This window comes from Limanda limanda, chromosome 2 (assembly GCF_963576545.1).
Source record: "Limanda limanda chromosome 2, fLimLim1.1, whole genome shotgun sequence".
NCBI classification, from domain to species: Eukaryota; Metazoa; Chordata; class Actinopteri; order Pleuronectiformes; family Pleuronectidae; genus Limanda; species Limanda limanda.
Genome location: NC_083637.1, coordinates 215001 through 242500, shown reverse-complemented (window position 1 = coordinate 242500; position 27500 = coordinate 215001). Strand labels below are relative to the sequence as shown.

The 27500-nt window shown below is 46.5% G+C and overlaps 2 protein-coding genes across 3 annotated transcripts in view; both read left to right on the top strand.

Annotated features, from left to right (window-relative positions):
• The first annotated feature begins 330 nt into the window (after nt 1–330).
• Nucleotides 331–21084, top strand: ero1b (endoplasmic reticulum oxidoreductase 1 beta). Of its 2 annotated transcripts, none has more exons than XM_061066606.1 (16): nt 331–841; nt 3872–3991; nt 4168–4251; nt 6883–6924; nt 8826–8908; nt 10948–11021; nt 11193–11313; nt 12270–12316; nt 12768–12779; nt 12874–12900; nt 13184–13276; nt 13502–13748; nt 14027–14096; nt 14175–14261; nt 14901–15034; nt 19311–21084. In XM_061066606.1, the coding sequence occupies exons 1-16, from the start codon at nt 665–667 to the stop codon at nt 19366–19368; spliced, it is 1476 nt and encodes a 491-aa protein (XP_060922589.1). In that variant the 5' UTR covers nt 331–664; the 3' UTR covers nt 19369–21084. The 2 variants fall into 2 exon arrangements, with proteins under 2 accessions (XP_060922589.1, XP_060922595.1); XM_061066612.1 differs by lacking the exon at nt 331–841 and adding an exon at nt 2012–2175.
• A 4909-nt stretch (nt 21085–25993) lies between these two features.
• LOC132996903 (nidogen-1-like) overlaps nt 25994–27500 on the top strand; it is a 22413-nt gene continuing 20906 nt past the window's right edge. Inside the window, exon 1 of the mRNA XM_061067268.1 lies at nt 25994–26188. Coding sequence (XP_060923251.1) covers nt 25994–26188 — 195 coding nt within the window. The remainder of the gene's footprint in view (nt 26189–27500) is intronic.

Here is a 27500-nt window from a genome sequence, read left to right as displayed (position 1 = left end):
AATGAGTGATGTTTGTGATGCCAACACATAAATTATGAACTCATTAATATGGTGTCTGTCGTTATGATAGAAGGGCGGGGTCAAAGGGGAAGCGGAAACCAGTCGTGCAGGGGGTTGTGATGAACCATTTCCTGACTCAGTCACGTGGTACGGCCGGCTCTCTCACATACGTCATCAACACAAGCCTCGATACTCGCTTCACAAACATCTTCCTGGAGCCTGGACCCGGGAGGACACCTCACAGGAGGACACCTCACTGCGTCATCATCCCTGGACCCGGGAGGACACATCACTGCGTCATCATCCCTGGACCCGGGAGGACACATCACTGCGTCATCGTCCCTGGACACAGGAGGACACATCACAGGAGGACACATCACTGCGTCATCATCCCTGGACCCGGGAGGACACATCACTGCGTCATCATCCCTGGACACGGGAGGACACAGGAGGATACATCACAGGAGGACACATCACCGGAGGACACATCACCGGAGGACACTCGTTGGGTCCTCGTCCCTGGACACGGGAGGACACCTCAGCGGGAGGACACATCACCGGGAGGACACATTACTTCGTCCTCGTCCCTGGACACGGGAGGACACATCACCGGGTGGACACATAGGGAGGACACTCGTTGTGTCCTCGTCCCGCCAGCAGGGGGATGTGGAGGCTCACCGTCCCGGCCCTCGGGGTTCTGCTGCTGGCCTGGTTCTACGGGAACTTGGTTCTGTGCTGGTTCCAACACAATGAGGTGGAGACCCGGACCCGGAGCAGCGAGTCCCGGAGCGGAGCCGCCGGGGGACAAGGGGGACAAGGGGGACAGAGCTGCTTCTGCCACGTGAGTGACCCGGGGGGGGGGGGGGGGGGGCAGGGGACAGCAGGGGACAGCAGGGGACAGCAGGGGACAGCAGGGGACAGCAGGGGGGGGGGGCTCCGGTCCCCGGCTCGGACCAGGGAGGGACACGGCTTCTACTGTCCCCTCAAGGGACCGTGCGTGGGATGCTAGCTGTGTGTGTGTGTCTGTGTGTGATGCTAGGTGTGTGTGTGTGTGTCTGTGTGTGATGCTAGGTGTGTGCGTGTGTGTCTGTGTGTGATGCTAGGTGTGTGTGTGTGTCTGTGTGTGATGCTAGGTAGTTGCAACTGCGTGTGTGTCTGTGTGTGGTGCTAGCTACTCGCAAGTGTGTTGTGATGCTAGCTAGCTGTAACTTTGTGTGTGTGATGCAAGGTAGTTGCAGCTGTGTATGTGTGTGAGTGTGTGTTGCTAGCTAGTTTCAAGTGTGTGAGTGATGCTAGCTAGCTGCAACTGGGTGTGTGTGTCTGTGTGATGCTAGGTAGTTGTAACTGCGTGTGTGTATGTTTGTGATGCTAGCTAGCTGTAACTTTGTGTGTGTGATGCAAGGTAGTTGCAGCTGTGTATGTGTGTGAGTGTGTGTTGCTAGCTAGTTTCAAGTGTGTGAGTGATGCTAGCTAGCTGCAACTGGGTGTGTGTGTCTGTGTGATGCTAGGTAGTTGTAACTGCGTGTGTGTATGTTTGTGATGCTAGCTAGCTGCAACTCTGTGTGTGTGACTTTTTAAATCGCTGGTAGTTGAGACAATGAAACAGGAAACGTCAGAATTTCCATTATTTATTTTTTAAAACCGTTGACAATTTTACTAAAACATTCGATTAGGTTTCATCTAATAAAATCAAAATATTTAGAGTAATTCATATTCAGAGAATGTAAACGTTAAGATTCGGAATGAGCGTGTGTTTGAAATGAACTCGTGTGAACTGAGCTCGTCAGAGTTTGACAGAACTCATCGAGTAGAAAAGCGTGGTCTTCTCTGATTTGCTGGCTCCCAGCCTCAGGTGTCTCCTGGGAGTTGTAGTCCTTTGCTCTGCACTCAGCGGCTGCTTCTGGCTCACTCACAGCACGCAGGACCACAGACTGGAGTGGGCGGGTCTAGTGTCAGGGGGCGGGTCTAGTGTCAGGGGGCGGGTTGTGTCATGGTGAGTGGGCGGGTCTGTGGTGAGGAGTTGAGTGACAGCTCAGACTGATCAGAAGACAGACTCCAGGTTCACCGGTGGTTCACCTGAGATCTTCACCTGTGGAACTCAGCGGCAACATGCTGAGAAGAGCCGTCGGGCTCCTCCTGACCTGCCTGGGGCTGGGTGGTCTGCTGCGCTCTGAGGTCAGCTGTGTGTGTTTGTGTGTTTGTGTGTCATGCTGACACGTTCCAGCTGTGTGTGTTTGTGTGTTTGTGTGTCATGCTGACACGGTCCAGGTGTGTGTGAGCAGCTGGACTCACTGCAGCCGCAGGGAAAGAAGACGATAGCTTGTGAATGTGGATTCCACTGCTCATCCCAGAGTCCACAGCTGACTCCATATGTTTGGTCTGATGCATCTGAAACAACTGTGTTATTTGTATTAAGACCACGTGGAAGAAAACAATATTCATTTCTTCTTTCTCAGTCATGATTTATTCAGTTTGAACAGCTGTTAAGAATGTTCACCTGTTTGCCCTTTTCTTAGTGGAATATATGATTACCTTTTTTAAAACATGCTATATAGAATATAGACCTAACCTCACAAAAAATCAGACATTTCCAAAATAATGTTGCAACACAAGAATAAAGTTGTAGTTCAGAATAGAGTTTAATGAGAAAGAAAGAAGATGCTTCTGGATAAAGTCTTGTTACCTTTTACTTTATTTCCATGTTTTACACACATGTAAAAACACTGATCTGAACATTTTACACATTAGAGCAAATATTGAGAAGAACAGAGACGTGGAACAGAATGAACGTCACCTTCACTCACTTTGAACCAGTCATTCACAAACTGGTGTTTCAAAATGTCTTCTTGCAAAGCTGGTTTCACTGAATCAGGTGTTTTTTAATGAAAGAACTTCATTTAGTTTAAATTAGCATTTGTCTGATGTTTATGGGCTTCATGAGAAGTCTGAGAAGATAAATAATCAGTTTGTAAAGAACGTTTGTTCTGTGGATTAAAAGCCACAGTGTGTGTTCACACCTGCTGACCTCAAGCAGGTAAATCAGGTGTTTACTGTGGATCCGGACGACAAGTGATGGCTGGTCGGCCTCTTCCTCTGTTTACACACTCATCCATGTCCTCAGACTCCACATTCAGCATGTTGCGCTGGCCGGGTGGAGGAGTTGTGTGGATCACATGTGTGGGTTCAGGTTACAGGTGGATGAATAATGTATGGGAGTGGTCTGTCTGTTTACACACCACCTGCTGTGAGGGCAGACAAACGTTGTAGAGTTTTAGATCCAGGCTGCTTCACTGAAAACACAGGTCACATGACCGTTCACCTACACTGGTCATGTGGTGTAAACAGGAAGTAGATCATCTCCTCTGCAGCTGGTTGCTTAGTAACAGAAACTCAGTGATGGTGAAGAGTCACAGCAGGGACGACGAGGTGGACAGGAAGGAAGTGCTACTGACAGGAAGTGCTACTGACAGGAAGTGCTACTGACAGGAAGTGTTAGCGACGCTTTGTGTTCACCGCTGCTAGCCGAGTCATGGGACTGATGAGAACCAATCAGGACGAGAACGTCTGGGTCATCGTTTATTAAAGTCTCAGTTTCTGTTCAGACTCAAACACAAACCCAGACTTTTATAAAAACAAATAAAAAAATAACTGGAGAGCAGTTTACACAAGTCTCTGATTCAGAGGCTGGAAAACTGCACCAGGTGTAACCATAGCAACAGTGCTGAGTTTTAAAACCGATGTGGATGTAGCCACACGGAAATCAACAACTAGTTGAAAACATTCTGAAAAACCTGTATAGCTGCTTCATCGCCCGGAGTTTGTTGTTGAAGCGTCGTCATGTTAACTCTCCTCCTCTCGGCTCCGCCTCCAGCTCACAGGCGTTCTGGACGACTGCTTCTGTGACGTGGAAAGCATCGACGTCTTCAACAACTTCAAGATTTACCCTCGAATCAAGAAGCTGACGGAGACAGACTACTTCAGATACTACAGGGTAAGAGCTCTGCTAGGTTTCCATCTAAGTTATGATCTTCAATCTCAGGTCAGCTGGCTCCGTGTTCTATCTGGTTCTACTGGGGCTTGGTACCTAATCCCAGTAGGACGATGATATCTCCTCTCTGACCTGTCGTCCTGACTGTGTGTGTGTGTGTGTGTGTGTGTTTCCTGTAGGTGAACCTGAGGCGGCCGTGTCCTTTCTGGCCCGATGACGGACACTGTTCAATCAAAGATTGTCACGTGGAGCCCTGTCCTGAGGTGAACCCAACTTACACCTGTTCTTAGTCAAAGATTTGTAAAGAACCCCAACGTGATTATTCCCACGACTCCAGTGTTAAGAAACTAAAGAACTAAGACGACTGCAGAAACAATGAGTTCAACTCTGATATTTATTTCTACACTCGCATTACATACATTTAGTCTTCTTCTTTCTTTTTAGGCCAAAACACTTGATAGGGCTATGGTGCAGAGTTCTGTCCCTAACACCTGCTGGTGGCCACTAACACCTGCTGGTGGCCACTAACACCTGCTAACACCTGCTGGTGGCCACTAACACCTGCTAACACCTGCTGGTGGCCACTAACACCTGCTAACACCTGCTGGTGGCCACTAACACCTGCTGGTGGCCACTAACACCTGCTAACACCTGCTGGTGGCCACTAACACCTGCTGGTGGCCACTAACACCTGCTGGTGGCCGCTAACACCTGCTGGTGGCCACTAACACCTGCTAACACCTGCTGGTGGCCACTAACACCTGCTAACACCTGCTGGTGGCCACTAACACCTGCTAACACCTGCTGGTGGCCACTAACACCTGCTGGTGGCCGCTAACACCTGCTGGTGGCCACTAACACCTGCTGGTGGCCACTAACACCTGCTGGTGGCCACTAACACCTGCTAACACCTGCTGGTGGCCACTAACACCTGCTGGTGGCCACTAACACCTGCTGGTGACCACTAACACCTGCTGGTGGCCGCTAACACCTGCTGGTGGCCGCTAACACCTGCTGGTGGCCACTAACACCTGCTGGTGGCCAATAACACCTGCTGGTGGCCGCTAACACCTGCTAACACCTGCTGGTGGCCACTAACACCTGCTGGTGGCCACTAACACCTGCTAACACCTGCTGGTGGCCACTAACACCTGCTGGTGGCCACTAACACCTGCTGGTGGCCGCTAACACCTGCTGGTGGCCACTAACACCTGCTAACACCTGCTGGTGGCCACTAACACCTGCTAACACCTGCTGGTGGCCACTAACACCTGCTAACACCTGCTGGTGGCCACTAACACCTGCTGGTGGCCACTAACACCTGCTGGTGGCCACTAACACCTGCTGGTGGCCACTAACACCTGCTGGTGGCCACTAACACCTGCTGGTGGCCGCTAACACCTGCTGGTGGCCGCTAACACCTGCTGGTGGCCGCTAACACCTGCTGGTGGCCACTAACACCTGCTGGTGGCCACTAACACCTGCTGGTGGCCACTAACACCTGCTAACACCTGCTGGTGGCCACTAACACCTGCTAACACCTGCTGGTGACCACTAACACCTGCTGGTGACCGCTAACACCTGCTGGTGGCCGCTAACACCTGCTGGTGGCCGCTAACACCTGCTGGTGGCCGCTAACACCTGCTGGTGGCCACTAACACCTGCTGGTGGCCACTAACACCTGCTAACACCTGCTGGTGGCCACTAACACCTGCTGGTGGCCACTAACACCTGCTGGTGGCCACTAACACCTGCTGGTGGCCACTAACACCTGCTAACACCTGCTGGTGGCCACTAACACCTGCTAACACCTGCTGGTGGCCACTAACACCTGCTGGTGGCCACTAACACCTGCTGGTGACCACTAACACCTGCTGGTGGCCGCTAACACCTGCTGGTGGCCGCTAACACCTGCTGGTGGCCACTAACACCTGCTGGTGGCCAATAACACCTGCTGGTGGCCGCTAACACCTGCTAACACCTGCTGGTGGCCACTAACACCTGCTGGTGGCCACTAACACCTGCTAACACCTGCTGGTGGCCACTAACACCTGCTGGTGGCCACTAACACCTGCTGGTGGCCGCTAACACCTGCTGGTGGCCACTAACACCTGCTAACACCTGCTGGTGGCCACTAACACCTGCTAACACCTGCTGGTGGCCACTAACACCTGCTAACACCTGCTGGTGGCCACTAACACCTGCTGGTGGCCACTAACACCTGCTGGTGGCCACTAACACCTGCTGGTGGCCACTAACACCTGCTGGTGGCCGCTAACACCTGCTGGTGGCCGCTAACACCTGCTGGTGGCCGCTAACACCTGCTGGTGGCCACTAACACCTGCTGGTGGCCACTAACACCTGCTGGTGGCCACTAACACCTGCTAACACCTGCTGGTGGCCACTAACACCTGCTAACACCTGCTGGTGACCACTAACACCTGCTGGTGACCGCTAACACCTGCTGGTGGCCGCTAACACCTGCTGGTGGCCGCTAACACCTGCTGGTGGCCACTAACACCTGCTGGTGGCCACTAACACCTGCTAACACCTGCTGGTGGCCACTAACACCTGCTGGTGGCCACTAACACCTGCTGGTGGCCACTAACACCTGCTGGTGGCCACTAACACCTGCTAACACCTGCTGGTGGCCACTAACACCTGCTAACACCTGCTGGTGGCCACTTGATTTGTTTGACATCAGGAGCAGTGTGGTTTCTTCAGCCAGCAACAGATTAGATTAGATTTGGGGAGAGATGAGGTTCAGTTGTGTAACGACTCAAGCTCAGGGTTTTAATTATTTAGTCATTCATCCAACACCAGTTTAACCACAGTTTAAGGTGGATGATTTGTTATTAGGTGGAGAACTAATTTCCTTCTTGTTTCTTTGACAGAGTAAGATCCCCATCGGCATCAAGTCTGGAAACTACAACAAGGTGAGCGTCAAATAGACTGAAAATACAAAAGTTGGCGTTCACTTCAGTACCGTTCTTTAAAGGATCGCCCTTCCACTGACCTGAGGTCGGCAGTCCGATCCCAGTCTTTCCCTTCAGTGTCCTTGGGGAACGTTTTGATCCCCATGTCCTGCCCACAGAAAAAAGGGCTGCATGTAGATGCACTGTATGAATAATGTTTGTGTGAATGGGTGATTGTAAAACTGTAAAGATCTTTAAGTGTCATCAAGACTAGAAAATCCCTTTTTATAAATACAGACCATCTTACGTGCGTGGGTTCATGAGGTCACTTTAGAAAATGTCACCAGACCTGAGTTAGCTGCTGTCGCTGGTATTTGTTAAATGGAGTGAAGGAGCAGCTGCAGTTGTTCCAGCACTTTCCGTCTCATCAGCTGATTCAATGCAACACAAACACACAAGCACACACACTCTCACACACACTGGTCTTATCTGGCCTGATAGTTTCCATGCAGAGGCTGAGGACTGAGTGTTTCTAGCTCTGGATGTTTGTCTTTGTAACGCCCCCCCCGCTTCTCCATACAAACGCTGAGTCTCTTCAACTGATGTTAAACGGCTCTTTTATTTTCACATCTGGTTTGCCGTAGTGACACCGTAAAACTGTAATGACAGTTACAAGTTACAAAAGATTTGAATCATTAAAACCAAACACGAATATTAAAATCCAATAAACAATTTACCACGTGAGACACATCTGAAGCGTTAACGTGACATAGCGACTCACTTCCGCGCTACCCGCAGCAAAGTAAATGGGACCAGCCTCCTTACCTCGTTCCGCTTGGCGAGGGGTGTTAGGTCGGAGAAATGCCTCAAAGCTAACGTCCGGTTTGGTTTCCGCTCCTATCTGCGCCGGGCTGTACGGCCGGTATTTTATTGCACTGGGGAGGAACGAAGGATCTGGTGTGTCCGCTCCTTTGCTGCAGGTATAAATGCGAGGGGAGTCGCAACGTGTAAAAGACAACAAAATAAACTGAAAATAACCCAAACCGTAGATGAACATAAGAACAAAATAAGTCCAACCCTAAAATAAAAGAATAAAACAGTCTGCATAAACTGGTCGGTTTAGCTGACAGTTACAGTCTTGTTATGAACGAGATGTGTTTGAACTTCTTGACTCGACTCAGATGCATCAACCATCAGAGAATGTGTTCGAGTCCATGGGCCAGTTTGAAACCTAACCCTGTTGCTATGGTTACACCTGCTGGAGTTTTCCAGCCTCTGAATCAGAGACTTATGTTAACTGGTCTCTGTGTAAACAATGAGGCAGACGTTCTCTTCCTGATTGGTTCTCATCAGTCACATGACTCGACTACCAGCGGTGAACACAAAGCGTCGCTAACACTTCCTGTCAGTGACGCTTCCTGTCGGTGACGCTTCCTGTCGGTAACACTTCCTGTCGGTGACGCTTCCTGTCGGTGACGCTTCCTGTCGGCGACGCTTCCTGTCGGTAACGCTTCCTGTCGGTGACGCTTCCTGTCGGCGACGCTTCCTGTCGGTAACGCTTCCTGTCAGTAACGCTTCCACCTCGTCGTCGCTCAGAGAACCTCACCCCCCCGCCCGTCCACTCCGCTCTGCATCAGCCAATCGGCTCGTTGCTCCCTCACTGCGAGCGACAGCTGTCACTCAACATCACGACTGTTTCCTGTCCCGGCTCCTAAACGGACATGCAGCACTTGTAGTTTGGTTTTCTTGAAGAACATTTTACTCGGTTCTTGTTGCTCATGTCAAGGACGTAAGTTTGAAACTACTCTTTGATATTTGTTAAGCAAAGGAGACGAGTTTTCTGAGAAATCATTATCTAGTTATTACGAGTGTGGTTAGCACTGGCATTAGCATGCTAACACTTCTTTACTCTCTGCCTCCAGTACTCCCCGGCAGCGAACACGAGGTTGGACGTGACGGACTGTGAGCAGGCGATCGAGCTGGGCGCCATCAACAGCACCCTCAGGTGAGAGGACGTCCTGCTCTGTCTGCAGTCAAACACTGCAGCGTCTGACTGCTGCTGGTTTCCCACCGAACCACCAGCAGCAGGCGGAGGGACATCCTGATAAAAACCACTCGGAAGCTTGTGTCAATAAAAGCAAAGATTGTCCACCATTGCATATTAAACTCCAATATAAAGTAACGACAGGGTTTCCCCCAGAAAACTTGCTAAGCCTGGTGGTAGGGCCGCTAGAGAAGCCGACCAGCGGCCGACCAGCGGCCGACCGACGGCCGACCGTGTTTTTGTAAAAAAAAAAAAAAATGTTAAAAGTTGAAAGGAATTTTGAAATTATGACAATTATGTGTTATTGTAAGACATTTATTAACAATACTTATTAACTAGTGCTGTCAAACGATTAAAATATTTAATCGCGATTAATCGCCAAACAGGGCGGTACAAAATAAAATTATAAAGTGCACATTTCAGGTAAACAAGGACTCAGCCTATAGTGCAGTTAAACCATGGCTTAATATTAAAAAAATTCAAGTTTGCTGTGAACATAGCAGTCAGGCCTCTTATTTCAGAAACAATGAACCATAACAGTGAGGTTATTAATAAAAGGTAAGCCTACTACCTCTTTGCTTTCAGCCAGCTACTCAAACAGACAAGCAACAAATAACAAACAAGCAAAATACACAGGCAAGTGTCGGCCTACTTTGAAATAATTTAAACACAGAACTTTGTAGGGCTATTTGAGTCCTCCCCTTATTTGTGGAAAATGTATGAAATAAGAAGTTCCCTATTTTTAAATAAATAAAACCATTTAGCTGCAGCCTAATAGTGTAACGGACTGGGTTTATGTTTATGTTTGGTTTTGACGTTCAGTAAAACACTGTTGAAGGAGCGTTCTGATGTCTGAGGGTCAGTGAAGGGGTCGGGGTGGGACATGTGACTGTTTTAACCAATAGGATGGGGGGATCGGGGATCAATGAGGAAGTGTTGTTGATGTGTGCGAGTGACGGAGTAAGAGCGAGAAGTGCACATGTTCGTGTAGAGGATAATACAAGTTACTAAACCACGAAGAAGTTCCGTGTCTTGTGGAACCGGGGACGCTACTATGGCTTAAAAATATATATTTTAGTTGGCGAAATATTTAAACAAAAAGTGAGAGCAGGTCAGACTGGATCCGAACACAGATACTGAAGCTGCAGCTGCCGAAGAGGAACAATTTCTTACGGTGTTTCTAAGTTGTTTAAAGTTTTATTAAGGTGTACGGTGACAAGGACGGTTCAATAAACGACCTGAACATCAGTTAAGTCTCATCAATCTTTCGGGGGATCTGCTGCACCGTCTTTGGTATCATGTTTCTGGTGCATAACATTTTTTTTTTTTTTTAAATAAATAAACAAGCGACACTTAGCCAGGCGGTGGGGGGGGAAAAGCCTGGCGGCCCGCCAGGCCTATAAAGCACTGGAGGAAACCCTGAGTAACGATATCTCACGTACGCCTTGAGGGGATTTATACAGATGAACTGATTTAAATCCTGTGGAAAGTTAAGATCAACTGATTAGATGTCATAGGTCAAAGGTCACAGTGACATCATATGACTCTGGATGTCTGTACACTGAAACTGCTCTGGCTGATGAGGGCAAACAACCACAGGACCACGACAATTCCTGTTTTCTTCATCAGAAGTTTTCTTGTCGTGTATCAAAATGAGTCGATGGCAGTAGACCAACATGTGCCACAGATTCTGAGTGACAGGTTCTAAGTTAAGTTCTCATGTGACTGAGAACTGCAGCAGAAACTATGAGGTCTGACTGTGTGGATGGTAAAAACGTTATGGATGATATCCCTGCACACAGTAACACAATACAGCAGTGAAGCAACACAAAAAGTTAGAGATCTTATGCTTTTATGAGAAATGTAAAAAGGTTTTTAGTTTCGTTATGAAACTGTCAGAATCCACAGTTGACATAATTACAGAGAAACACTGGAGACTTTGACATGTGGAGAAATAGTTTCTTCACAATCTGACTCGTTGATATTGGTCCTTGTTTCAGTAACCGGAGTAAAGAGGCGTTTGCTGACTGGGCGAGACACGACGACGCTCAGGACCAGTTCTGTGAGCTGGATGGTGAGTCTATTGGTTTTACCTTACTAGATAAAAACATGAACCAACAGAAACTAACTCGTGTGTGTCAACGTAATGAGGCTCTTAGAATAAACAAATCACATGTTGTTGGTTCAGTTTGAGTCAACGACCGTGAAGCCTTTTCTTTACTGTGTGTGTCTGTGTGTGTGTCAGATGAAACGTCTCCAGACGCTGAGTATGTTGATCTGCTGCTGAATCCAGAGAAATTCACTGGATATAAAGGTCCTTCAGCTTGGAGAGTGTGGAACAGCATCTATGAGGAAAACTGCTTCAAGTGAGACGCACACAAGCTCATAACACACAAGCTAATAACACACAAGCTGATAAACACACAAGCTTATAAACACACAAGCTTATAAACACACACACAAATAAACACACAAGCTAATAACACACAAGCTAATAACACACAAGCTAATAACACACAAGCTCATAACACACAAGCTAATAACACACAAGCTGATAAACACACAAGCTTATAAACACACAAGCTTATAAACACACACACAAATAAACACACAAGCTAATAACACACAAGCTAATAACACACAGGCTAATAACACACAAGCTGATAAACACATAAGCTAATAAACACACAAGCTTATAAACACACACACAAATAAACACACAAGCTAATACACACACAAACTGATAAACACACAAGCTAATAAACACACAAGCTTAGAAACACACAAGCTAATGAACACACAAGCTGATAAACACACAAGCTAATAAACACACAAGCTAATAAACACACAAGCTTATAAACACACAAGCTTATAAACACACAAGCTAATAACACACAAGCTAATAACACACAAGCTGATAAACACACAAGCTTATAAACACACACACAAATAAACACACAAGCTAATAACACACAAGCTAATAACACACAAGCTAATAACACACAAGCTGATAAACACATAAGCTAATAAACACACAAGCTAATACACACACAAACTGATAAACACACAACCAAATAAACACACAAGCTTAGAAACACACAAGCTAATGAACACACAAGCTGATAAACACACAAGCTAATAAACACACAAGCTAATAAACACACAAGCTAATAAACACACAAGCTTATAAACACACAAGCTTATAAACACACATACACACTCACTCACTGAACTAAAAAAGTTTATTTCAAAGTTAGAATTTGAAGCTGTGCTAATGCTGACTGTGATGATGACATGAATAGTTGTGTGTTTGTGTTGCCAGGCCCAGATCCGTGTACCGACCTCTGAACCCTCTGGCTCCGAGCAGAGGTGAGTCCTCAGCGTCACAGGGACACCTGGTGGACGGATGGAGAATAGCACTGAGGTTTAGATTCTCTCAACCTGGAGGGTTCAGAACTTCAGAGAACACGTTGTCGTTCACACGAGAGCTGGAGCTTAGTTTGCCGAGGAATGTTGTAAAGAAATGATGGCTGCTGCTTGAATAGATTTTATAAGTTTACGACTGAGCTGTTACATTTGAAGGTTTAAATCACAGTGAAGTGAATAAAGACGGACGACATCGTGTGTGTGTGTGTGTGTGTGTGTGTGTGTGTGTGTGTGTGTGTGTGTGTGTGTGTGTGTGTGTGTGTGTGTGTGTGTGTGTGTGTGTGTGTGTGTGTGTGTGTGTGTGTGTGTGTGTGTGTGTGTGTGTGTGTGTGTGTGTGTGTGTGTGTGTGTGTGTAACTCAGATTTGACAGCTTTGTTCTCTTTCTGATTTCAGGAGATGACGATGGTGAGTAAGACGACGGACACGTCAAATCTATTTATTTGTAGTTGTGTTGTATTCAAAAACAATAAAGTCTCTTCTGATATCGCTCATGTTGCAGGAGAAGGTTTCTACACGTGGCTCGAAGGTAAACACCCCTCATGTTTTTATCCTTCTGCTCATATATGAATGTATAAATCTGTGAGTGTTTATTTGTATTTATATACAAACGACAGAGAGCATGCTGTCGTCATGACGCTCTGTGGCGAGCGGCTGTTACCGTCGACTCTGCCACATTTAGAGCTGCTGTGAATGGCCGATCGATATCCACAGCATTTCTCCATCTTCATGCTTTGACCAGAACTAAAGAATCAAAGATGTGATGTCTGCTCCTCTGCAGATTGAAATCTCTGCTCACTCTGTCTCTGCAGGTCTGTGTTTAGAAAAGAGAGTTTTCTACCGACTCATCTCCGGCCTCCACAGCAGCATCAACATCCACCTGTGTGCCGAGTACCTGCTGGACGGTACGACCTCTATATCTAAACTCACGTGCAGGTCAAGGCTTTCATGCCAAATATAGATGTTGTAAAAACCCTGTGGCCTGATTCCTTTTTAAATGGACCCAAAGGTTGAGTTGGAACCAAAGACAAACATCGATGGTTAAAGTCACAGTGAAAATGAAAATCCACTAAATGCTTGAAGCAGAATCCTGGTGTGTTGAAGGCTTGTGTTTGCTGTGGGCTCCTCAGAGCGCTGGGGCCGCTCGGTGTGGGGCCCGAACGTCCAGGAGTTCCGGCAGCGCTTCGACATGGCTGAGACGAAGGGCGAGGGCACGCGGCGCCTGAAGAACCTCTACTTCCTGTACCTGATAGAGCTGCGGGCGCTGTACAAGGTCGCTCCGTACTTTGAGCGGGCCTTCGTCAACCTGTACACTGGCAACACGCAGGAGGACGCAGCCACCAAGGAGCTGCTGCTGCAGGTCTTCAACGAGATCAGGTGACTTGAAACCGCCGAGCAGTGAGTAACCAGGAAACACTCAGATCCTCCCACAGGGTTGATCTCATCAGGTCCGTGAGGCCGACACGTCTTCACAGCAGAGACGTATTGTTCTGATCACTAAACTACCAATCAATGTAAAGGGCTGATATTGATTTAATTGGAACAAACCTTCTGATAACGTGTGGAGTAATGTTGGGCCTGAGGTTTCCCACGTGTGCATTGAGTTGACGCTTGTCACTTCAGTTCTAAGTGAAGCGGGTGATTGTGTCTTCCAGAACGTTCCCCATGCACTTTGATGAGAAGTCCATGTTTGCCGGACAGAAGATTGAAGCAAAGACACTGAAGGTGAGAGGAGAGTCCAAACGTCCCGTTCCACGATCACAACATGTTGGATATAATGTTCTCTTCTCGTTTGTTTTCCAGGAGGAATTCCGCCTCCACTTTAAAAACATCTCCAGGATCATGGACTGTGTCGGCTGCAGCAAGTGTCGAGTGTGGGGGAAACTCCAGGTGGGTCGCGTTTACACCCTGGGGGGGGGGACCAACATAGAGCACGACCAGGGACGAACTTTGTAAACTCTCTCTCTCTCTCTCTCTCTCTGTGTCTGTCTCTCTCTCTCTGTGTCTCTCTCTCTCTCTCTCTCTCTCTCTCTCTCTCTCTCTCTCTCTCTCTCTCTCTCTCTCTCTCTCTCTCTCTCTCTCTCTCTCTCTCTCTCTCTCTCTCTCTCTCTCTCTCTCTCTCTCTCTCTCTCTCTCTCTCTCTCTCTCTCTCTCTCTCTCTCTCTCTCTCTCTCTCTCTGTGTGTCTGTGTCTGTGTCTGTCTCTCTCTCTCTCTGTGTCTGTCTCTCTCTCTCTCTCTCTCTCTCTCTCTCTCTCTCTATGTGTCTGTCTCTCTCTCTCTCTCTCTGTCTCTCTGTCTCTGTGTCTGTCTCTCTCTCTCTGTCTGTCTCGCTCTCTCTGTGTCTCTCTCTGTGTGTCTGTCTCTCTCTCTCTGTCTCTCTCTCTCTCTCTCTCTCTCTCTCTCTCTCTCTCTCTCTCTCTCTCTCTCTCTCTCTCTCTCTCTCTCTCTCTCTCTCTCTCTCTCTCTCTCTCTCTCTCTCTCTCTCTCTCTCTCTCTCTGTCTCTCTCTCTCTCTGTCTCTCTGTGTAGACGGAGGGTCTGGGCACAGCTCTGAAGATCCTCTTCTCGGAGCAGGAGATCCAGCAGCTTCCTGAACACAGTCCTTCTAAAGGCTTCCAGTTGACTCGCCAGGAGATCGTGGCTTTGATCAACGGCTTCTGCAGGTTGGTTCACCGCTCTGTGATCTGTCGGGATCCCCAGAGTCTGTCTCCCAGACAGAGGACTTAATAACAACCTTAACTTTTTATCTAGCGCCATCATTGGGTCAGAATTTTAGTTTCTGTTAAAATACAATTATAAACTAACGGGCCCGAGCACAGGCAGCATGTTGCGGATGCTGAAGAGAGAGCGATCAATGACCAATGCCTGCGCTTTGCGCAAAAACCATGTCCCAACACTGATGAAATCCCTACGACAAGTTCTTCAGAGTAATTGTAGACACAGAAGACACATGTCCCTCTTAATTTTTGTAGATGTCAGCCAATCGTAGTGCGGGGGCTGCCCTTTAGGGGGAGCCAGTCAGTTTTGCCACGCCCATTCCTTAAAGCCATCTGAATGTCTGCAGGGGGGGGGGGGGGGGGGCTGTTAATACACACGTGTAGTTTGAGGGAAGTTGAACCTGTAACTTCGAAGTTACAGCAATTTCGCCCTGAAAAAGCCCCAAAATGGAAATGCAAGTCCTTCGAAATACAATAGGGCCTCCCACCGCTCGGTGCTCGGGTTCTAATGAGAAAACAACAGCAACACCAGTTCTTTCAAACACATTCATGTCAGTGTAATTAGGGATGTCACGAGAACCGATACTTACGATACCTGCCGATACTAAGATAACAAAACGATGCTGATGCCCAAGTTTTTGAAGCACCGTAGGCACCGTGAGCTTCGATGCCAGCAGCTGTTAGCAACTTAGCATTAGCATCGGTGCTGCGCCAGTCTACGTTTACATTCAGAAAACCAAGACGGCAATTGCGGCTGCAGCGTTCGCCCCACCTCGACTTGTTTATTAAAAAGGCACAAAGAGTCGGGTATGGAAGTTCTTTGCGTTTGACGCCGGGTTTACACCGGACACGGAAGCAACGTAGCGCGGCGGCGCTTGGTTGTTTACACCGGAAGCTGAAGCGGCGCATGGGAGTGGATGGGAGCCAGCTGTTATTTAAGGCTTGGTGCTGCGCTGACGAGTCGCTTTGGCGTCCGGTGTAAACCCGGCGTGAGGCAGATGACTGTGGTATTATCATTTAATGCATAACGTGTCTCACAACAAAGCGTCACAGCACATTGAACTACCGTATATGACATTAACAACATCCAAATAATGCACTTTTTTTTACCGTGGTGTCGAAATTGGCATCGAGAATCCTGTTATTTTACTGGTATTGGCACCGACTACTGAATTTTAGGTATCGTGACACCCCTAGGTGTAATTATAGATTTCTGTCTTTACAAAGTGAGAACTAAATATGTGTGATAAAGGAATGTCAGTGTTTGATTGACAGCTGATCTCTGTGCGGAGCAGAAACGTCACAACGACAAACTTTGATCAACAAACATGGAGACAAAATAAGTTAAAGATTTAAACACAGAATCTTAATCACTGCTTTTAATGACTCGAGTCTATTTGAGTTTACAGAACTCAGCTGTGTCTCCAGGATAAAAAATCCAAATTCCAGCACAGCGAGGCTGACTGAATGTGGTCTGGACTCTGTGGAGGAGAGTCATGGTGTCAGAGACGCTGTAGAAGGACAGAACACCTGCACTGTGATCCAGGTACACTCCTACTCTGGAGGACACAGGACCTGACACTGGAGTCTCGATGCTGTTGTGATAAAAGATATAACTGTCTCCATCACAACCTAATGACCAAGATTTATCATTGCATCCAAATATACATTCATCTGAGCGTCCTGCTCTGCTGATATTCTTGTATGTGATTGCTACAGCAACTCCTCCTCCTCCCCACACCCCCAAATCCACCTCCACCTCCCAGTAACAACGTCCAGGCAGACTCTCTCTACTCAGGACCTGACCCAAACCAGTGAATCTGTCTGGGTGATCAGAATAAGACTGATCTACTCTCGTTCCTGTTACTTTTCTGTTTCCCTCAGATAATAACAGCTCTCTGTGTGCTGTGTTTGGATCCAGTGTGATTTCCTGTGAATATTTTAAGAAGTCAGCTCTGGTCTCTGGCTCTGGTTGTCGCAGTAAAACATCCACTTGAGACACAATCTGTAAAATCTCTGTCTCTGTCTCACTCAGAATGTCCTGTAGTCGACCTCTGACCTGTGACACAGCTGCTGTCACGTCCTCAAAGTCCCTCAGAGGACGGAACCTGAAGCTGGATGAGTGTGTAGATCCACTGAGTGGTGACAGTGAGGGGTAGTTGTGTAGAAGCTGGTTGTGATCCTCTGTGTCTGAGAGCTGCTTCAGTTCATGGTCTTTCCTCTTCAGCTCAGTGATCTCCTGCTCCAGTCTCTCCTGAAGCTCTCTGACTCGACTCACTTCAGTGTCCTGCTGGGATCTGATCTGCTGCTCCACATTAGAGCTTCTTTCCTCCAGCAGACGGATCATCTCAGTGAAGATCTCCTCACTGTCCTCCACTGCTTTATCAGCAGAGCCATTGACGGCCTCCTCCTCCTGTTGAAGCAGCTTCACGTCTTCCTCTGTGTCCTGGACTCTCTGCTGGATTGTTTGTCTCCTCAGCCCGAGCTCTCTCTGCCTCTCAGTCCTTTCTGCTGCAGCTGACACTGTGTCGTGGTCTTTATGTTCCTCCACAGAGCAGAGATAACAGATACACTGCTGATCAGTGCGGCAGAACATCTTCATCACCTCGTAGTGACGAGAGCAGATGTTCTCCTGGAGCTTCTCCGAGGGCTCCACCAGCTTGTGCTTCTTAAATGCAGCTGACTGAAGATGAGGCTGGAGGTGTTTTTCACAATAAGAGGCCAAACAATTCAAACAGCAGCTTGGAGTCCAGTCTTCTTCAGCTCCTCCAGTGATTCAGCTAACATGGTGCTTGTCTCCAGGACAGGCCTAGGTGTGAAGGTCTGTCTACACTGAGGACAGCTGTAGCTTCCTCTCTCCTCCTCTTTGTCCCAGTGGGTGTTAATACAGCTCTTACAGAAGCTGTGTCCACAGACAGTAGTCACCGGATCCTTCAGTAGATCCACACAGATCCAACAGGAGAACCTTTCTCTGTCCAGGTGATTTTCTTGCTGCTCCATTTCAGCTGCTGCCAGAGACTGTAGAACAGATTCACTTCCTCTGAACAGAAACAGATCTCTGCTCCTCCCCCTCTACTTCACTTCCTCTTTTTCCCCACGTTTTAACACACGTTTGAAAAGAGCAACAGTCTGGTCGTACCTCTCCTCAGCAGTGTTGTCAAACTGTTTAAAGGTGGCTGCCTTTTAAACAGTTAGTTTAAAGGCAGTTGATCAAAGTATAAAACATGTCACTTCCTGCAGCTAGCAGGGGGCGCTATGATTTTTGATTTCTGTATAGATGTCATCGGGTCGCGACTTTTGTCTCACATGTCTAGTTTGGACTCAATCAAACCAAATATGTCAGAGATCAGCGGCGATTTTAGCCTGAAATTTCTGGTGGGGCAATTTTGTATGATTGTCGTGTCACCGTCACAAAAATAGCGGTAGCTGATTATTATAAGCAGTAGGCCTATATAGACCAGTGAGATATACCATGGGCCGCATTTTGAGTGCCAGCAGGGGGCAGAAATCCTATTTCAAATACATTTCACATACTTTAGCACTCGACACAAAGATGTTGTCTATAATACAGCATTAAAGTAAAATGACTGCAACAAAGTAAAAAGATTAGACAGACACATAACTCAAATAACTTGCATAATTTATTATTATCAACATGAGGCGACATGCACCAGCTTCATCTGCACAACACTTTGTGTTTTCCTCCCTAACTAAAGAAGGCCTGCAACTGTTTAGAGTTGGCAGTCATTGCTAAGTATTTTTTTTAAGTTGATCTGATGAAAGCTCTACGACAAGTGCGTCAAAGTAAAAATATGGAATATGGCCAAAATGCCACTAAATCCAAAATGGCGGGCTTCCTGTTGCGTTTTACATAATGCTCCTTATGGATTTTTTCTATGATTAGTCACGATACACCTTTGTTCTGATTTTGGTGAAAATCGGTTATGTGGAAACCTAGGGGCTGTGTTCCAGGTGGCGCTGTTGAGCCATGTTGCCACGCCCATTTCCAAATACTCCAGAATACGTCAATTTTCGTCACTTTCTAATTTACTGCAAACTTTAAAAGATCTTTGAGAACGTTGAGACCGTCAAAAAGCCAATTCACTACGCTCAGAATAATCCTTTCAACTTCAATAGGGCCGCCCACCGTTTTCAGGTACGGGCCCTGAGAAATACTTATAACATCCAGTGACGTGTTGTTCATCTCTGTCGCCCCCTGCAGGCTGTCCACCAGTATACAGCAGCTCCGCAGCTTCCGCCTGCTGATGGAAAACAGGTAACAGGAAGTCCACCGGGACAGTAGGTGGCGCCAGCCCCCAGAGAACTGCAAGATTCTAACCTTCAGCTTTTTCTACGGACGTCGGGATCAAATCTCAGTTTCCCTCTGAAACCTCCTCCTCCTCTTCCTCCTCCCCCTCCTCTTCCTCCTCTGACATGTTTTTTTTCTTTGTCATTCAGTGAAAAACTGAAGTCTGTTAATTTCATTAAATTTATTCCTGAGAATGTGATTCATGATGAACATTTGACGTCCTGAAGGAAATGATCCGACATCTGGGAGGAAGTGATGTAGCAGAGCGAGCCCTCTGCAACCAGACGGCTGCACGATGAAGACGATGAAGACTTCCTGGACACAGGTTAAACTGTGCTGTCGGAGGGAAACCTTCCTCTGCTGACATCACATCCTGTTGGATTCTTGAACTCGCTGCTCTGTAACTTCGCTGAAAGACTTCAAAACGGACGAAGTTTGTCCAGATGAAACTGCTGCCTGTTTTTATTTCTCTTTCTCCTCGCTCACTGTTTCCAGTTGTTTTTAAGAGGTGTGTGCGTGTGCGTGTGCGTGTGCGTGTGTGTGTGTGCAGCTGCAGCTGCAGCTGCAGCTGCAGCTAAAACATTCTAGAACTTCTCAATTCCATGGTTAAATAATATATAATTTATTACCAGTAGAATAAGAAATTGTTCTCTCTCTCTGTCGTTTTCTGTCTCTCTCTCTCTGTCTGTCTATCTCTCTCTCTGTCTTTCTGTCTGTGTCTGTCTCTCTTTCTCTGTCTGTCTCTCTTTCTCTGTCTGTCTCTCTCTCTCTCTCTGTCCGTCTGTCTGTCTGTGTCTCTCTCTCTCTCTGTCTTTTTCTGTCTCTCTTTCTCTGTCTGTCTCTCTCTCTCTCTGTCTGTCTGTGTCTCTCTCTCTCTGTCTTTCTGTCTCTCTCTCTCTCTCTGTCTGTCTCTCTCTCTCTCTGTCTGTCTCTCTCTCTCTCTGTCTGTGTCTCTCTCTCTCTCTCTGTCTGTCTGTCAATAGTCAGATCAGCGGTGTCCATGGAAACGTATTTCGGCCTCAACACTATTTAAACGTTAGTTCTCAAAGTATTTGTTCACAAACCCAAAATTCGGCTTTTGGGTTTTAGTCTCGTGTTCAGAACTTTTTTCTCAGAACCGAGAGCAACGTCCAACAAGCAACAAGGTGTGAGACACGTTGAGTCTGTGACGACACCTGTCAATCAAGCACAAACACAACGCCTTGTTTTCAGAGGGAAGCTGAGACCTGGAGGAAAGAGCTGAAGACTGATCACGATCTTCGTCTTCTGGATAAAAAGTTATTGGTTTGTTTGCTGTGATGATAAAGTTATAATAGACAATGGACCAAAGAATTTAAAGTTGCCTACATTTAATTGGTTGTGTTTGTTTCTGATGCCCTGGAAGTTCATCTTTTATTTTGTTTCCACCAGTCTCAACATTACAATAAGTTAAATCAACACTTCATATATATATATATCAGCTTCTGTTTGGCCTTCACTGCTTTAATGTTTTCTTTAATGTGTCATAAACCTTTGATCAAAATTTAAGATGAAATCATTTAAATATTCCCTCTTTGTCAGAAATAGAAATTAGTTGTGAAAGTTTGTTTCCTGTTTCAGAATGAGTGTGCAGTTATCAGATCTTCCTGCAGAGGGAGAAGTTCTTTCCGCCTGTTACTGATAAAAATAAAAACAAGGAAACAAGAAATCTGGAAAACAAACTGAAATCTTTTTACAGAATCGTTTGTATTAACCCTAACCCTTCGACATCTGAACCTGAACAAACTTAACCAACTTCATCTTTACACTTTTCATGTCTGATCCAAATCTGTTTATGAAAAGCAGCGCAGGAGGTTTCTTTAGCTTTAGGATCTTTATGATTATATACAGAAATATACACATTTATATGTCTATATATAAATATATATAGTTGCACCATGTTGATGTGTGTACCTGTTGATAATATTTATTTGAAAACGGGAATAAATATTTCTGAACATCACTCATTTGGTGGATCATCTTTATATACAGTCACTGAGCCTCTTTATATACAGTCACTGATCATCTTCATATACAGTCACTGATCCTCTTTATATACAATCACTGATCATCTTTATATACAGTCACTGATCATCTTTATATACAGTCACTGATCATCTTTATATACAGTCACTGATCATCTTTATAAACAGTCACTGATCATCTTTATATACAGTCACTGATCCTCTTTATATACAGTCACTGATCATCTTTATATACAGTCACTGATCATCTTTATATACAGTCACTGATCATCTTTATATACAATACCCCGGTGAAGCTGAGCAGTGAAGCATCATGGATAATGATGGAGCTCCCCGGTGAAGCTGAGCAGTGAAGCATCATGGGTAATGATGGAGCTCCCCGGTGAAGCTGAGCAGTGAAGCATCATGGGTAATGATGGAGCTCCCCACTGAAGCTGAGCAGTGAAGCATCATGGGTAATGATGGAGCTCCCCGGTGAAGCTGAGCAGTGAAGCATCATGGGTAATGATGGAGCTCCCCGGTGAAGCTGAGCAGTGAAGCATCATGGGTAATGATGGAGCTCCCCGGTGAAGCTGAGCAGTGAAGCATCATGGGTAATGATGGAGCTCCCCGGTGAAGCTGAGCAGTGAAGCATCATGGGTAATGATGGTGAAGCTGAGCAGTGAAGCATCATGGGTAATGATGGAGCTCCCCGGTGAAGCTGAGCAGTGAAGCATCATGGGTAATGATGGAGCTCCCCGGTGAAGCTGAGCAGTCGTAGCATTCGGAGGAGAAGCTGAGAGACAAACAGGAAAACTGGCGATCAGAAGATTTCAAGATTCCACCTGTCAATCAAGATGCTGCTCATTGTGACACATTTGGGTCATTGTTGGGTTAAACAGCAGGGGGCGCCAGAGCCTAACAAAACAAGAAGTCGTTATACTTAAACATTGTGTATTGTTAAAAACCTCAGTTCCTTATTGGTCTGTAGTGCCACATGATCCCGGTTGTTTCTTCTGATTCGTCCCACTCACAGATCCTCCACACTGAGGTTCATAATAATAATAACCTATAACTTACCCCCCCCCTCCCTCCCCCCCATGTGCGATGAGCATTAACGTCCCCACAAACCAACACCCTCCATCCTCCAGCTTGTGTTCCCTTATCCAACTCTACATTCATACAAGTAATAATTCAGAATCACATCCAACAGCAGCTGATCCAACTGTTCTGAGATTCAAGCCTCATGTTTCCTCTATAAATAACATGTGGTTTACTGCTTTAATCTTCTTTATACATTTGGAATTCTAATCCGTTGGCTAATGATCTGCCAGCCTTGTACGAGGAGAACATGATTAAAACTCCTGACAGTTTGAACACTGAGGTCGTCCCTCTCACATCACATTAAGATTAAGATAAGATACATTTATTTATCCCAAACCTCCACACTGATAATAAATAATAATAATAATAATAATAATAAAAATAATAATGAACTATAATTTACCCCCCCCCCTCCATTGTAGCAGCGCTGCAATGAAAGTGAATCTTCTCGTTCACATCACTTTCCCTCAGTGTCTTGATTCTTTTGTGACTCACTGTTTAGTTTCTCTCGTTTCTTCTTCTTCTTCTAACGTCGAGATTCAGTAATGACTGGGGTATTCTTCCTCTTCTTCTTCTTCTTCTTCTTCTTCTTCTTCTTCTTCTTCTTCTTCTTCTTCTTCTTCTTCTTCTTCTTCTTCTTCTTCTTCTTTCCATTAGGGTGATGTTAGTTACCACCCAACAATAATCAAAACAAAGAAGAAGAACAATGCTCCTCCAGAAGAGAGGCCCAAACCTCTCAGATCGAAGAGTGCCCCCCTGTGGCGATGACTCTCTTTGCATGCAGAGTCTGTCCACTGAAATAGATGAATTATTACCAGTGATGATGTTCGTACCTCGCTGATGCATTCTGGGGAGGAATGGCGCCGCCCTGCTGGTGAAAACACAACTTGATTTCACTTCAGCCTGTAAACTCATCAGATGTTAAAGTTCTGTGGTTAATGTTAATATTTACATGCAGAGCGCTGATGATTCTAAAGTGACTGAATAATCAAAGATTATCATTTTACTACAAGTTGGTTTTGTCACGTGCAGAAGTCAAAGGTCATCGGCCCCGGTCGGGAGGACGGACCCTGTCCTGAGGAGGCCGTCGCACCCTGAAGAAGAAGACAACCAGCGAGGTGGGCAGCACGTAGCCGGCGTCTCCCAGGGACCAGCGCAGGTCAGCCTGGAGACACAGGGTCAGAGGTCAGAGGTCACAGGATTAACCAGGTCAGTGTTGGCGGCCTCACCTGGTCTGAGACGTTGTACCAGTCGAAGTCAAAGGAGCTGAGGGTCTGGATGTGGGCGAGCACCACCAGGTTGTAACAGGAGACGCGTACAGCAGCGCCACCATGAGGCCGACCAGCGTCACTGACTCACCGACGTCCCCTGCAGGCACACACGTGTCATTACATGGTCACCAGCACGCTGTCCGCAGACGGGCCTCGTGTGTCACGTGACGCTTCTCTTCTCTATCTGCTCCACCTTGGACTCCAGGTAAATGCTGGCCAGAGACATCTTGGCCACCTTGTAGAGGGACAGCGAGACGTCCCAGAGGACAAGCCGTCCCTCACCAGGACCGGGGTCTTCACGTCGGCGCCGCTCGTCCTGACCAGCAGGGCGCAGACCAGGTTCACCACCAGGAAGAGGAGACTTTCTGGGAGGTGTTGCCGGCCTGATGCTGCCCCTGTGAGAGGCGATCCTTCAGGGTCTGACTCACAGGGGGAGGAGCCTCTCTCTGCCGGTGTCTCCTGCAGCTCCATTGGTGCTAGACGGTCACATGATGCTGCTCCTCAGCACGTGATTGGTTGAGCTGGAAGAGGATGCTGTAGAGAGGAGAGGGAGGAGGTTCTCAGACACACACACACACACAGACACACACACACACACACACACACACACACGCATACACACACACACACACACACACACACACACACACACAGACACACACACAGACACACACACACACATACACACACACACACAGACACACACACAAAGTTTTTTCTCATGAAATCATGATTTTCCTCCTCCTCCTCCTCCTCCTCTTCCTCTTCCTCTTCCTCCTCTTCCTCTTCCTCCTCTTCCTCTTCCTCTTCCTCCTCCTCTTCCTCCTCCTCTTCCTCTTCCTTTTCCTCTTCCTCTTCCTCTTCCTCTTCCTCTTCCTCTTCCTCTTCCTCTTCCTCTTCCTCTTTCTTTTTCTCTTCCTCTTCCTCTTCCTCTTCCTCTTCCTCCTCCTCCTCCTCCTCCTCTTTCTCTTCCTCTTTCTCTTTCTCTTTCTCTTTCTCTTCCTCCTCCTCCTCCTCCTCCTCCTCCTCCTCCTCCTCCTCCTCCTCCTCCTCCTCCTCCTCCTCCTCCTCCTCCTCCTCCTCCTCCTCCTCCTCCTCCTCCTCCTCTTCCTCTTCCTCTTCCTCCTCTTCCTCTTCCTCTTCCTCTTCCTCCTCCTCTTCCTCCTCCTCTTCCTCTTCCTCTTCCTTTTCCTCTTCCTCTTCCTCTTCCTCTTCCTCTTCCTCTTCCTCTTCCTCTTCCTCTTCCTCTTCCTCTTTCTTTTTCTCTTCCTCTTCCTCTTCCTCCTCCTCCTCCTCCTCCTCTTTCTCTTCCTCTTTCTCTTTCTCTTCCTCCTCCTCCTCCTCCTCCTCCTCCTCCTCCTCCTCCTCCTCCTCCTCCTCCTCCTCCTCCTCCTCCTCCTCCTCCTCCTCCTCTTCTTCCTCTTCCTCTTCCTGTACCTCCTCCTCTTCCTTTTCCTCTTCCTCTTCCTCCTCCTCTTCCTCTTCCTCTTCCTCTTCCTCTTCCTCTTCCTCTTCCTCAGTCATAACAGTCATATTTGATATAACTGGATCAAGAAAGAACAAATAAAGGAGTGAAGAAATTAATGGACGAAGCTGAACTGTTACCATCTGTGAACACTGGGTGGAGCTGTTCACTCTCCTGAGTCACACAGCTAATTTGTAAATCTATAGAATGAATCATCTGTCAGTTATATTAATTATATTATATACATATATATGTATATATCTATATACATATATATACGTATAGGTATAACTTGTAATGGAGTACGTTTTTTTACTAGTCTACTTTTGCTTCTGATACTTTTAAGTGTGTTTGATTAAATGTACATACACATACTCTTACCTTCGGTAGTACTTGTGATAATATAACTTAATGATAATGTAGTATGAAGTAAAAGTACTTCTACTGAAGTAAACCTGACTATTTGAATATAGGAGACTTTTATTTTGAAGTTAAAGTTTGTATCCACCCCCTTCCTCTCTCTTCTTCTCTTCTGGGCCCCTCTCCTCCTCCTCCTTCAGTCCGCCCCTGGACGCCTCTCTGTGCCGGCTGCTCCTCTCTCCTCTCCCGGCTGTTCTCACCTCCTCTCAGCTCCTCTCTCCTCCTCTCAGCTCCTCTCTCCTCTCACCTCCTCTCACCTCCTCTCACCTCCTCTCTCCTCTCACCTCCTCTCTCCTCTCTCCTCTCACCTCCTCTCTCCTCCTCCGGGGCAGTGGACCGGTACCGGCTCGGACGATGGCCCGCTGGCCGCTGTGCTCCTTCCTGCTGAGTCTGGTTCTGATGACCCGGGCTCTGGAGCAGGAGGAGCTGCTCCTCTTCGGAGCTGCAGCCGGAGACCAGGAGGTGCCGCCCGGCTCCGACTCCACCGCGAAGCTGCGTCTGGACGGAGAAGTTCTGTTCTTCAAGAAGAGTTACAGTCAGGATCTCTATGTGAGTTCATACTTTATATACATTTATATATATATATATGTACTTTAAACGTTTATACTTTAAATTGTATTCTTTATACATATATGGATCATTAACTAGTTTTACCATCACGGGTCAAGTTTTATTGAAATGAAATGAATTCAGAATTTTTTTTTAAATCCATTGAAATTCAAATAAAGTTTTGAGTCTTTAAGATTCTGTAACTATTGAATATTAATTATTTTATTTGCAGCACAAAATGTGTTTGACTTCATGTAAACACATAACATTTCATTTAGCTGACGCTTTTATCCAGAGCGACTTACAATAAGTGCATCAACCCCGAGGGAACAAACCCAGAACAACAAGAATCAAGACAGTACAATTTCTTCGAAATAAAGCAAAACTACAAAGTGCTATAAGTAAGTAAACATAAACACTTTACGTTGGTATTTGGTGAATAACAAACATAAGTAGAAAAAGTGTGAAAGAACATTTTTTTTAAGTAAGTTGTGAAAGATCAAGAAGAAAATTTAATTAAACGTACAAACCCCAAAATAAAAATGTGTGTGATGTGTTAAAAAAGAAGGTTGAAAAGTCTCAGCTTCTTTTTTTCTGTTCTCATTATTTTCACATTTAAAATCAGTTTATATTTTGGAGATGGCTTTTCTCCAACTCGTATTCTTATTAATCTTCAGTTATTGATCCTCTCGTCACTTCTGGTATCGATCTGCATTTTATAACCTCCTACAAAATATAAGACACTTTAGATTAAAACCCTTGAATATAATTTATTTAACTTCTTCGATTCAACTGTCACCATCTTTAAAAGATAACTGCTCTTTTTAGTTGTGTATGATTGATCGGCACACAAACAGCCAATCAGCTGCTGTGAAGAAACACGTCATTTATAAGATGTCGTTTTCACTGTTGACAAATTGTTGTTATAAGTACTTGATGACATCATGACAGAATTCAAAGTGTACAGTGTTTGAAAAATTCAACCCGAAGTGAAGCTTCATGTGTTTGATGTTTCCTTTGATCTGCTGGTTCTGGTTTCACGTTGAAGTTTAGAGTCCAAAGAATTGAGTCTGAGGTCATCACCTACGTGGGCGGAGTCTACCTGTACTAGTCTCTGATTGGTTTGAAGACGCAGTCTGACGTGGGCGTAACGTCGGTGGGGGGGGGGTAGTAGTCTTTCTGTTTGAATGGAGGAAAATAATCAAGCATTTGGTTGCCATGGTAACATCATGGTGGTATTACCATCAGCACCTTCAGGTGCAGTACCACAGTAGTACACTACTCAACAGTACCACACTACTCCACAGTACCA

What these genes read in the sequence shown, in the direction of transcription:
- ero1b (XM_061066606.1), top strand. Translation starts at nt 665, where the DNA reads ATGTGGAGGCTCACCGTCCCGGCCCTCGGGGTTCTGCTGCTGGCCTGG. An exon ending in AGTCTGGAAACTACAACAAG is followed by an intron (nt 6,925 to 8,825) that starts GTGAGCGTCAAA and finishes CTCTGCCTCCAG; the next exon opens with TACTCCCCGGCAGCGAACAC. An exon ending in TGCCGAGTACCTGCTGGACG is followed by an intron (nt 13,277 to 13,501) that starts GTACGACCTCTA and finishes TGGGCTCCTCAG; the next exon opens with AGCGCTGGGGCCGCTCGGTG.